Below are 13885 nucleotides of genomic sequence, written 5' to 3' on the forward strand. Positions count from 1 at the left end.
CGATTTCAGTGACCAAGAGAACAGCAATTCATAGTCACCACACTTAGAAATGCATGTAAGTGACCCATTCTCTGTCACCAGTTTCTATTCATTTCCTAGCACAGTGATTATTTGTGACTCATGTTCAGAGACCATTCTTCTAACCTGAAGCAGGATTTTACACTCACGTGGGTACCCACTCACATTCTTCCCTGAGTTAACCACTATTGGGTTGGTTTCCATGTCTTTTTGGCAGAAATGTTTAGAAACCAAAGTGCTTGTATTCCAATGATCTAACACCCGTAACAGGTAGAAGTCTGTATGTTACAACCACCTAGAAGCTATTAAAATCTAAAAAGGAAGACAAGGAAATATACACTAGGAAATGACAGTAAAAACAACCTATTTCTAGAGTTCCCATTGTGGTGCAGTGGTTAACGAATCTGACTAGGAACCATGAGGTTGCGGGTTCAATCCCTGGCCTCACCTAGTGGGTTAAGGATCCGGTGTTGCCGTGAGCTGTGGTGTAGGTTGCAGACACGGCTTGGACCCTGTGTTGCTGTGGCTATGGTGTAGGCTGGCGGCCATAGCTCCATTTCGACCCCTAACCTGGGAACCTCCATATGCCTTGGGTGCTGCCTTAGAAAAGACAAAACAAACAAACCTATTTCTTCAGAAAAATAAAGGGATAAAGGGATTATGGATACCTATTGGGCTATATAAGGACTTATTGATAACATTAAAACCAGCATAGTTTTTAAAACATTTACATTAATTATTTAGACTTATGACTTCAAATGGGTGACATAGAGAGATGTTTTGTTTCTTTGTTTGTTTTGTTTTTTCTTTTCTTTTTACAGCTGCACCTGTGGCATGTGTAAGTTCCCAGGCTAGGGGTCAAATCAGAGCTGCAGCTGCCGGCCTACACCACAGCCATAGCAATGTGGGATCTGAGCCACACCTGGGACCTACACCACTGCTTGGGGTTGCTGGATCCTTAACCCACTGATCAAGGCCAGGGATAGAACCCACAGCCTCATAGACACTATGTCAGGTTCTTAACCCACTGAACTACAATGGGTACACCTAGAGAGATGTTTTGACATATCTTATTCTTGCAAAAATAATGCCAAATTGATGTCTTATTCACCAGCTATCTTTATGTGGGTGAATACAAAGAAAAATAGAAGAATATTATTCATATACATTTATATGAGTTTTTTAAAAAGCCCTCAAAGTGGTCACTAATGTCCAATAATACAGAGGTTTTAGTTAATACCAAATAATAATAAAAAAAAAGGCCAATGGTTACATTTACATTTTAAAACAGAGAAAACATGTGATGCATATCTATGTATTACATAGAACTTATCCTGTTCTAGTTTACATGAGTCTATTAGTTCCTAATATCTATCTTGGGTTTGTCAGTATATCTCAGTTGAAAAATAACTGATTGAGGAGAAAGGTAGCCAAGATGCTAGGGATATAAAATTGTTAATTTACAAATGCATAATGTAGAAAAGTGATACAAAAATATAAAAGTTAATATGCATTAGTGCCTGAGATCTGCTAGATCCTCCATTAGCTCAGTCCGGAATTCTGATGAAATCTGGGCAAAACTGCCACCCCCCCCCCAGGCTACTTAAATATAATAATGAATGTACATGGAATTGCACATGGAATTAAACAGAAAAGAAATATGCTAGCTGGTTATATGGGAATCTATACCTAGCTCTGATTGTCAAAACATAAACACATCTAGAAAGACAGCAAATATCAATAGCCACATGATCCTAAAGGTTTTAAGTAAATATTCAGGAAATTGGGGTCGCCTGCCTTTCTCAAAGTTCATGAATCCAAAGACACACTAATACGAATACACAAGTAAAGCTCTTCTTTTTGTTAATAAACAGGGTAACATCCCCAGAGTGATCCCTGAGTGCATGTGGAGTTGGTCTGTATAAAGTAAGAATTATATGTTTAGATTTGCCTTCTCCCTTGAGTCATCACTCCCAGTCTTGTCTGCTGGTCAGGCTACTGAAAATCCTGGCACTCACCAGTATGAAGTAGTAGGCATACAGCGCTGTACAATGATGAATTATATAATACTTGTCACCAATCACTTTCCAATACAAAATGAGAATAAACAAATCTGTAAGAAGGAAACGTAAGATATTACACAGCAAGAAAGCATCGTTGTTTTTCAAGAGTATTTAACTTTCTCCTGACAGCTCGTCAGAGTCCACTCTGAGCTCTTGTCTCAGATGTCAGGAGTCCCACTTCCCTCTTCCACTAAGGATGTGCTTCCATGCAACTGTCTCCCTCACGCTACTGGGACTCCTCTGGGCGGAGGACCAAGGGTGGGGATCCAGCACAGTGCCCGGCATAGACGATGCATGCATTTGTTGACAGTATACATGAATGACTCGTTTCCATGGTTAAATAAAATAAAAACATGACTGAATAAAAATAATTTTTCAAGAAGCCTAAATTACTGATTTTTGTCACTATAATAATTCAAACAGATCAGGTGGTCCCAGAAAAGGTGCAAAACGACCAACTCATATATAACACTGACTCGGCAAAAAAAAATTAAAAATTAACAAAGAATGTCATTACATACTAATTCAAAATGGTAAAGAAATACCAAGAACTATAACTATGTAAAAATACATAAAATGAGAGGTCAAGGCATCGATTTTTCAATTCTAAATTAACACCATGATTCAGAAAATCATTTCCTTTAAACAAAACAGAAGCTTCTCAAAATGTTAACCCAACTATTTTCTATACCAAAGGGTTAAACATGAAATTTAGACATGGAAACAAATGGCTCTCATGCATGAAAACCAAAGGAGGATTCAGAGCTTGTTAAAGCATGGGGAGCGTCTTTCAAAAAAATTAAAAATTATTGATACAAAACCAGATGTGAATATCTATGTACATACCTCTGTCACCAAATCATAAATTTTAAGAGAGTACCATAAATGTGGAAATCGAGAAAATTTAACACTGTTTGTAATTAACTGCCTGAGCTGCTTCCCTAACTACGTTTTCCCTACTTTGGCTGTACACTTTTGGTCACCTATTTATATGATAATGATCTTGTAACATTTTCTGCGGAGAGAATAAAAGAATTCACTTTCCATTCCGCTTGCTTTAAAAAAGTTTGTTTCAGTTCCTACTCTTGTTTTCTAAGTCTTCGGAATCCTACCTTATTTGAGAGAACATTTATCAAGTTTCTTTCATACAAGATTTCCTAGGAAATAACTAGTCTCTCAATTGACAACACGCATTAACCCCAGAGCATGAGGCATATTATACGTTTTCTGTTAACCTTGCCAAGGTCAGCGTTTTGTGCCTCATAAGCAAATCTTTTCCCAGGTGTCCACATGATTCACGCTTTTAATTGGGCCATCAAATAATCCAATAGCCTATTATTATTTCTACCTCCAAGGAGTCTTTTCTTCTAAATCAATGACTGTATTTTACTGTAATTGTTTTGCTACAATTCACTTCTTTTGCTTGTTTGTTTTCTTTAGAGCTACACCCCCGGGCATATGGAGGTTCCCAGGCTAGGAGTCCTGTCAGAGCTGCACCTGCTGGCCTACACCACAGCCACGGCACCACTGACTGGATCCTTAACCCACTGAGCAAGGCCAGGGATCGAACCCGCATCGTCATGGATACTAGACAGATTCGTTTCTGCTGCACCATGACAGGAAGTCCCACGATTCACTTCTTGATGGCAAAAATTTTTCTACGGAGTCCCTCACTCATCTTTATCACTTTTGTTTCCTATTTCATTATTTTCACTTGAATTTTCTTTCATTTGTTCATTAAATTTGAAGATTACCAAACAGGGTTCCCTGCACAAATTTCCAAATCAGGGATCTGTTATTTCTCGCCTGTTTTATTGAGATAGTCTAAAAGGACCCCATGTTGCTAGGGCTCTGGCATAGGCCAGCAGCTGGAGCTCTGATTAGACCCCTGGCCTGGGAACCTCCATATGCTGCAGGTGCGACCCTTAAAAAAAAAAAAAAGAGACAGTTCAAAAGGTCTTTTCAAAAGCAGTTTAAAGGGCATATTCTCACTTCACTTCCCCTCTGTCTCACTGTATAAAAACGTTACTCCAATCCCATCCCACATGAGAGGCATCTGACAGAGAGAAATGAGAAGTACAGAGTCTGTGATCTTCACTGCTTATGGCTAAAACTGCTTACTCTGCAAATTTTACCAAAACAACATAAAGCCATGGCCATGGGAGTGCATGCAAGGCCTCCTGCAAGTGAGGAAAAGGAGGCTCAAACTTCATACGCTCCATGGTACTTGCACCCCAGTGACTCTTCAGCCCAAAAAGGGACCCTCGCTAGTTTAAAAAAAAAAAGAACAAAGAGAAAAAAAAAAGTCCAGGTATGAAGACCCACTTGGTGCTCTGATCTTCGAGAACCAAACAGCCTGGCCGAACTTTGTGGACCAGCTATGATGGAAAAAATGGAGAGACTGAAAGAAAGAAAAAGAACCAGAGCGCCAGCATGAAAAATGTTTCACGTTCTACCATCACAGCAGGTATTTTTTTCTCACTATGGGTCCTAAAAGCTAGTCCTCAAATAAATAAGCACAAAGCACTGACTGTATATTCGCTGCATAATTCCATAAGTAGTTGAAACAGTGACTAATATATCACATACCAGAAATGAGGTAGCTTGAAGAAACAGCAATATTCACCTTCACAAAAGATGGATCACCCCTAGAAATATTTAAAAAAAAAAAAAGGTTCCTTACCTTAGCACATGGTTATAGACAACAGCTACGTTTTTTTTTCTTTTGAGATTTAAATGTAATTTAAATGCTTTCTAGATACTCAAATGGCAACTTGTCATTTGCACAAGGTACGGTGTTAGCTATGATAGTGCTTCTGACTGCAACCATAATTTCTCATACTTATTAGCCAAATGTTTTATGAAAATAACTTTACCAAAAGACAACTTTTTATAGGTGTGTTCTCATATGATTTGTTTGTGAAACAATTCAAGTGGAATTCCAGATGCTGGTGGCTGTTGTTTCGATTCCTTATTCTGAATCAGAGACTCAAGTAGCCTCATGAAATCATCCAGCCTGCCCCTGATTTTGAGGCAATATACTGTTATTAACCTCACTTTACAGAGCAGTGAAGAGATCTATCATCACACATTAGAAAAGGTTGGAACAGGACGATTTAATCCTGCTGTTACGACTCTCACACATAGCGAGAGATCCTACACTCACGCTCTTGGTTCCAAGAAACAAATACAAATGATCATTCCTTTATCTGACTTAGTGTGAACTGCTTACTGGTAAAATGAACACAAAATGAAACCAATAACATAAACTACAACTGGAAATACTAGCAGAAGTCATGTCTTCTTTATCACTTTTGATTTGTAAATATGATCCAGGAAAATTGGACCTGGAATAAACTGTGGTATCAAAGAAAATGTAAAAATATCAAAAATCATGATAGGATAAAAATTCGATAAGGACAAACTGGTTAGTGAATCAAATCTCTTAATAAAATTTACTTCCCAAAAGAACTGGTTCTGTTGACAACCACATTGGTAAAATAAAAATATGGGGGAAAAAAGGTAGAAATTGTTTAGATGGTTTGATAGGTTACATTGAAACTGGCTCAAGGAATTAAACTCACTAAAGTCACCTTGAAAAATATCTTCCCAATGAAAATTTATCAATATTGGCATAGTTCTAACCAGCATAATTTCATATTTATGAAAAACACACCGCTGCAGTCAAAGAGATGGTCAAAAGACCTAGTTAATTGCCCCCATTCCTCACAGCCCAAGTCTCCCCATCCCTATGCAGTGCTTTCTTAAAACAGGCCCAATCTCTCAGATGAAACTGAATGAAGCTTTCTCATTTAATGCCAGGAAGTACTGTTTGTAAAATTCCTGCCTGTGGAATACGTTTAAATTTTTCAAAAAGAATACTCTTACAAATTACCCTGTTATTGCTGAACACAGTGATTATTCGTGCTTCAGATCATCTCACATGGTACTAGATTCTTCTCACATGGACATCTATAATTCTCATTTTCCCATCTTTAATATCAAATGATGGGTCAAACGTAAATTTGAAGACTAAGTCTTAAGGTTATCCAAGTTGACTATCCTATCTCAATAATAACTCACTTTTGCTCAGAACAGTGGTTACAACTTGGTTTTACTCACTAACACATTATAAATGTTTACATCATCCTCATATTCTCCCTGTTTTGGATAACAACTGCAATACTCAAGCAAAATGGCCCTCGTTATTTGCATTTGAATCTACAATAAATCATTCTAATGCATCTTGCTGAAGTAAGTCTGAACACAGCATTTTAATAAACCATACACCATCACCTCTGTTTTCTGTTTCAAAGTAAAGATGTTCTTATTAATAATTAATATCAAAGCATAAATCAAATCGACCATATTGGAAAGAAAGAGCTTACCAAAGTGGATCAGCAATGGTAGCCTCATCAAACCAGAAAATGTACAAGCCAACCACACCAACCACCAAAGAATGACATGTGGATACGACCCTGAAATGAGATGAAATACACACAAAGGTTTTAGATTCTGTGCAATACATTTTAACTAATTCTGGCAAGACATTTAACACTCCAAAGAAGTTAAATCTGGAAGCATTTAAATATAGGATTGGAGTACATCTGAGAGTATAATACAAAATTTGCTGCTCAGAAACCCAAGGGGCACAACTTTATTTTGGAATCGACAACAAGAAGGATGCCCAGGTCTGTCATTTCCTGCGGGATAACTGATGAATCACGGAGTGGTTAAGAGTCCTAAGGCAGAGGCATGTTTGAAGATCCAGTTGGCAGTTTTGTGCAAGCAGATGGCAACTGGTAAGCCTACTACCCCACACCATCCCCAGCAGCATCGTTTCCGGGTTGGTTTCCTGCTCCAATCACTTAGGAATGACTTCCACATCTACTGGCCTTAACCACCTCCATATCCGTGGATCAAAACTGGAATGGACCATGGAATGAAATGTATTACCTTAGAGATTTCAGCTTTGATAACATGCATTATTGTACTTGATTTTTGCAACAAATCTGTGAGAAAGCAAGGGCAGCTATTACCAGTCTCTCTTTACCATAATTACGAAAACACTGCTAAAGAGAAAAACGGAGGACCATGAATTTATTCAGAAAATCTGTTTTTAAAGGAAATGCCCAAGTGAAAGCAAAATGTTTCTCTACTTTGGATGAATTTTCTTTGTTAAAGGAGTAAGGTTTGGTTGATCAACATCAGTTTCTATAAGCATATTTGCCACAAATTTAATGACTTAACGAATATCCAAGCTCTATGATACGCTAAAGAACTATATATAGGATACTATATATTTATTCACATTAGGATACTACATAATTATTTACATAATCAAAAAGCTTAAGAGTAATGAAGTGTCGTTTCTCTTTATTAGAATAAAGGATGAGAGGAATAGCAAAGTTTTGGTTTTTCTGTTTGTCTTTATATGGAGGCACTGGAGGCATATGGAGGTTCCCAGGCTAGAGGCTGGATCAGACCTGTACCTGCCAGCTTCCGCCACAGCCACTGCAACATCAGATCCGAGCCACGTCTGCAACCTGCACCACAGCTCTGGATCCTTAACCCACTGAGCAAGGCCAGGGATCGAACCCACATGCTCGTGGATACTAGTCGGGTTCGTTTCCACTGAGCCATGCCAAGAACTCCAGGAAAAGCAAAGTTTTATCTTTAGAAATGAATGGTGTGCAATGCATCACTTTACAATATGACCCCAAATCTTTAGGCAAAGGAAATTCATTGGCACAGCATGTTAAGGATCCCATGTTGTCGTTGCTGTGGCGGGGGTTCAATCCCTGGCCCAGAATGTCCTAAAAAATTTTATTGTAACTTGAAAGATCAACATACTTGATATGACGTGATCCTAAGTAGATACATCAAGTTAAATCATATTTTAAATGCTCAAAGATTCTCACTAATTTAAAGGCACTGAACTCTGTAATATCAAAAAGTCATTTTGAAGTGCGATAATTAATCTGGCTTACAAGTCTAGATTTTTCATGCCAAGTACACCTGTATTCCATTTGAACATAGCAAGATAAAAATGTAAGTACATTGATATAAAATAAAATACTCCATCTAAATAATCATACACCAGCTTTCTGTTGCCATGCAAAAGCCCTACAAAAGGAAAAAACATAACCTCTTACTAACCTGTTGTAGTGCTTAGTAACCTTATAACGAAAAGTTTTCTTTTGGAGAAAAACATAAATTTTTGTTCCTAATACTCAAGCCTCCAATTCCCTTCTCTGTTGAGATTTTATATGGTAAATGGAAATAATTACAAGCTCTCTGCTGATGGAAATGGCATATAATTCATGAGAGAAAAGTTACATGTTCCTTGTATCAAATAGCTCCCACTATAATGAACAGAGGAAGAAAATAAATACCCTGTGCTTACATACTATTTTGTATTAAGTCTATATGTTCAGAAACTTGTTAGTAAAAATTTCATATTTCATTCTTTAAAATCGGATTCCTGGCAAAGCAAAAATATGAATTTCTTAGTGTCAAAAAAAAATACTACCCAAGATAAAAAATACTTCATATTTCATATTTCATATTTCATTCTTTAAAATCGGATTCCTGGCAAAGCAAAAATATGAATTTCTTAGTGTCAAAAAAAAAATACTACCCAAGATAAAAATACTTAAATTTTTTTTCAAAGAAGGTTAAAAGAAATGTTTGCGCTTTTTTTTTAAGGAAATAATGACCATTTTAGAATAGCAATTTAAAGTTACTGAAGTGATCACTTGCAGGCAGTATGAATATTACTAATAGAAATTACATTTTCAATCAGACAAGAGTTACATTCTGAAGAAGTTGATTTAAAAGCTGGGAATATTTCAACACAATAGGACTTTCTATACCATAGGGAAGCAAGAGAATTTAAGGGAGCTTATTTAATCAGGGAATATAAGTAATATCTATAATTATGCATGTTTGCAGAAAAAAACAAAAATTAAGAGCAAGAATTTCTCACTTATAATTAAATAAACCGTTATCTCTCGGGTATGAATTTTCTGGAGAGTTTTTCTTCTTTCTCTTCTTCTACTGCTAAATGACTTGGACCACTCATTGTTCAGAGACTGTTTCCTGACTGCTAGGAAGAATGATGTGGGTTGCGTTGATCTGCCTGTTTCAAGCTGGATTGCAAGACCTACAGGTGTATGTTACTCAAAAGCAGCCTTTGTTTTTTTTCCTTCTTTGCACCTTCCACTGCTCAGCCTAAGTCCCACGTAAACCAAGCTGGAGTGGGAAACAGGAGTACATGTGAGAGACAGAGAAAGGGAACTTCATTTGAATAGCATAAGGAATCCTATATATTCCCAGACTCCTGTTTCAAATGGGAACGCAGTTTCCCAAATGGAGACTCCATGCCTCATGGAGAGGCAGTGAAAAGATGGAATCACGCAAAGAATTTTTCAATTCCATCATTTCATTTCATTTTAATCTCTGCTTTGATCTACCTGTATCCTCCATGTGTCTTTGGCTGGCAGCTTTCCAAGATTCAAATGACTTTACCTACGCTAACCAAGTTGAAAAGAAAATGGAAACAGTTCAGAATTTAGGGGCAAAAAATGCGTGTTCCCTCTCCCCACACATGCTTTTCCCTCTTCCCACTATGCTGTCTTCATGTTAGAAAGAGATCTCCAAAACAATGGGTAACATCCTTTGTACTCCACATTTGAACAATATCTTTGTGTTATTCTTAAGACAAAAGAACCATACCTCTTATTTTTCAAAAATACGTGGAGAAATCATTTTCGCTTTTTGGAAGAAAAGAGCTGTAACGTGTATGAACCAGACACATCAGTGTAAGGTGCAGAAGGAAACAACTAGTCTCATTCACAGTCTAAGTTATGAAAGTGGGTGCTTGCAAAACAATTTAGCTCAAAGATAGGGCATTTCAGGTCACATGTGACCATTCACAAATAAATACTTAGATGCTGATGGAAGTTGTTTAATTCTAAAAGGAAATTTCAATGCAAAATAATGACAGCAATTTTAGAGAGCTGCTGAACTCATTTTATAGTTAGCATTAACTTCACTTAAATAACAACAACAAAAAGTACACCCATCGCTGCTCTAATTCACTGTCGTTGGCAAATGGACAGAGATATTCGGGCACCTGAAATGCTCTGGAGCAAGAGAAGCAGTTAATGAGTTGCATGCACAGAAAATGTGCAAACCAACAAATTAAAACTCCTGGCAGATTTCTATATTCTTAGATCTCAGAAATCTAAGGATAAGCATTTTCCATTTTTTTTGTTTGTTTAAAAAAAAATCTAAAAAGGAATTTGTACTTCGGAAATTTATATAACAGGAGTTCCCATTGTGGCACAGCAGAATCGAATCCAACCAGGAAAGATGAGGTTGCAGGTTCAATCCCTGGTCTCGCTCAGTGGGTTCAGGATCTGGCTTTGCTGTGTAGGTTGCAGACACAGCTTGGAACCCACGTTGCTGTGGCTGTGGGTGGAGGCTGGCGGCTACAGCTCCGATTCATGACCCCTAGCCTGGGAACCTCCATGTGCCATGGGTGCAGCCCTGAAAACGACAAAAGACGGGAAAAAAAAAATATATATATATATATATATAAAAAGAACAGAATCTCCGGGGCTCTGATAATGAAAAGTTCATTAAAAGACACACAGATATGCTAACTGTACATTATATCCTTTGGTGTATAGTGCTTAACTGCCCTAGGTCGGGCCAAGCCTCTACACACATATATACAAACATATGCTACTCACAGCCCCAACTAATGTTACTTCGTTATCATTTCCAAAGAACATATGTTTGTTATCATAAATATTTCAGAGAATGCAAAACAGCACTCTTCCAGTCAGCTGGTGTCGACTTAATACTTCCTAGAAAGTGAAATAAATTCTTCCTAACATCTTTCAGGATAAGAATTTTTAAGTTTTTCTTGTATGAGATTTAGCTACTTGCTTTTCCTTTCATTCCCAATGTCAAACAGAAAACTGGACCTTAGATTTTGTTAGATCTCCAAGGAAAAAGAGATTTTGGAAATGTGAATTTTGTTAGATCTCCAAGGAAAAAGAGATTTTGGAAATGTGAAATATTTCCATGTAATATACTTGATATATACACAATTTTATTTATCAAATATATAATAATTTTATTTGTAAAATTTGAAGTTTTTCCATATATTTGAAATATAAATATACACCTATATATTTGAAATATTTCCATATAGTATATTTTAAATATACATAATTTTATTTCCTAAGAGTAGGCTTTTTAGTCAATTACATTTTCATATGCTTTACCTTGAGTTCCATTCAATCTTCTTTTTGAAGTTGAGATTATTAAAACCTGGAGAAACTTTTGCTGAAAACCAAGAACTTACAAAGTGGAAGAGAAGCTGAAAGGTGAAAAAGCCGATGATAACAATGCTGATGACCAGTGTGGAGCTGGTATCCATATTTCTTCAACCTGTTAAGAGAAATGATGGCTGTAAATTGCTTTAAATTGCTCATAATAGACCTAAGTTAATTTTAACTTTAAAAGCATGTGGTTGCAGTTTTAATAATTTATTTTAATTTAGCACACATGAAAGGAAACAAGGAAACTAAGATTTTAAGCCTTTACCAGCTATTTATCGTGCACCTCATATCTGTACTTGAAAGAGGGAAGATCTACTATCTTAAAGATCTCAGTATTATGAATGTCAGGAGACAAATTTAACATCATGATAATCAAAATTTTCTAAGCCTAGAGTTTAACATTAAAAGGTCATTTCAAGTAATATAATTGAAGGTGTTCGTTTAGTAATATTTTTAATTAAACTTAAGACAAATCACCTGATTTCTCTATGCCTCAATTTCCTCATCTATGAAATGAGAGATTTGGTTAGTTAATTTCTAAGAAGAAATTAAGCCAAAAATAATAATAGAATAACATTATCTGCCATAGCAAAACCAAAAAAACTATGTAAATAAAAAATAATTGCACGGGAGGAGAAACAACACTTAATTTTTTTTTTGCTACACCTGAATGCATATAGAAGTTCCCAGGCCAGGGATGGACTCAGAACCGAAGCTGAAAACTACAAAGCAGCTGTGGCAGCAGTACCAGGTCCTTAACCCACTGTGCCACAGCAGAAACTCCTTAAAATCTTAAGACGAATACTGTCTTAGAAAATAATCACACCACTGTACTGCTTAAATTAGGAGTTAACTTCAAAAAATATATATATCCTGCAATCACACATATCCCTGAACCAAAAATCTTCCATGGCTTTTCAGCTCTAAAACAAAAGATTTTTATAAAAGAGCTCCAGATTTTAAGGATGGAGTTATGGGAAAGAAGAGTCATATGCATATATACACATCCACGGTATGTGTTCTATCTCACTGAGCTCAACTTTGTTTGGCTCCAAAAAGGTTAGGAATATTCGGGCCAAAAAAAAAAAAAAAAAAAAAAGTTTGGAATATTCAGACCAAAAAAATAAAATAAAATACACTAAATCATTTGCTCATATCCAGCAAACACTGCATTTCTCTGGCTCTTTCATAGAGCTGACCCTCAAATGAAAAGGAAATGAATCAATATATATTTCCAGCTGCCTAATGGGAAGAAATAAAGTCACCCACGGAAGCCAATTCAGGAGGAGAAAACCAAGTAGTTGACTGCGCTGGCAATCTCCGTACTTCATTCCCCTCCAACCAGGACACCATAATAAGGATCAGGCTCCCACAGGGCCCCTTCTGACAGAACTCATGTGTCTGTAATGAATTCTTTCCTCTTTTTCTCAGGTGTGTGTGCTCGGGAAAAATATTGATATTACGAGTCTTCTCCGTGAGATTCCATTAACTTCACTGCCCACTTAATTTCTGGTTTTAAATTCAACATGTGTTTGTTGGGTAGTAAAAATTTTAATTTTAACTTATCGTGGCCTTTAGCCTAGGTTTAATACTAACCAAATAATACATAAAAGTAAGTTCTGCACGTACATCCTACATCGTTACGATTTGCTAAGTGAGATGTGGAGGGGAAACTTTTTCTAAGATGAAAGCAAACAGGGATCCAGACGCCAGGTGGGCAGATAAATGAAGGGTGGGTGCTCGTGTGTGTTCCCTGCAGGTCCTGGAGGGTGCTTACGCAAGAGTTGCTTATTTATTTACTTCAGTAAAAATTCAACATAGACAATGAGGATGTATTTCATGAATGTTTGGTAAAAGTTGTAGCACATAACTTTCCATTTTATGAATTGCTAATTTAACCAACACATTCAAACAATTCACCATTACGAAACTCTTCATTTCTGGAATTCCTGTCGTGGCTCAGCGGTTAAGGAACCCTACTAGCATCCATGAGGATGCGGGTTTGATCCCTGGCCTCCCTCAGTGGATTAAGGCTCTGGCGTTGCCCTGAGCTGTGGTGTAGGTTGCAGACGTGGCTCGGATCTGGCGTGGCTGTGGCTGTGGTGTACGCTGGCAGCTGCAGCTCCGACTGGACCCCAAGCCTGGGAACCTCCATATGCCACAGGTGCAGCCCTCAAAAAGAAAAAAGACAAAAAAAAAAAAAAAAAAAAGGAAAAAAAGAAATTCCTCTTTTCTGAAAAAAAAGTTATTAAGTCTTTGTTATACTGGATAGCTTATATTTTCAACAGACTTTCAGTTTACTGAGGTCTTTGGGGTACATACTGAGAATCTCCTTTCGTAAAAACGTTTTATTTAAAACTAAAGAGCGCCACAGTCAAGTTGTGGCTTCCATTTAAAGGCTCAACAGACAGAAGCTAATTAAATTGTTCTACTTCCAGCTTTGCTTCC

At 37.0% G+C, this 13885-nt stretch overlaps 1 protein-coding gene across 44 annotated transcripts in view; it reads right to left on the minus strand.

The window, feature by feature from the left end:
• Window positions 1–13885, minus strand: part of TLCD4 (TLC domain containing 4) — a 110940-nt gene that overhangs the window by 41349 nt on the left and 55706 nt on the right. For 34 of the 44 annotated variants that reach the window (XM_021090176.2, XM_021090168.2, XM_021090159.2 and 31 more), the window contains 4 exon segments: window positions 11381–11546; window positions 6470–6559; window positions 4671–4729; window positions 2037–2131 (listed from right to left, as the gene is read on the minus strand). In XM_021090176.2, the coding sequence (XP_020945835.2) occupies window positions 2037–2131; window positions 4671–4729; window positions 6470–6559; window positions 11381–11535 (399 nt within the window). In that variant the 5' untranslated portion in view covers window positions 11536–11546. 44 annotated transcript variants of the gene reach the window in all.

This window comes from Sus scrofa, chromosome 4 (assembly GCF_054392235.1).
Source record: "Sus scrofa isolate SSC_HxYL_T2T_F1_AM1 chromosome 4, Sscrofa_HxYL_maternal_Yorkshire_Landrace_v2.0, whole genome shotgun sequence".
In the NCBI taxonomy this organism is placed as follows: Eukaryota; Metazoa; Chordata; class Mammalia; order Artiodactyla; family Suidae; genus Sus; species Sus scrofa.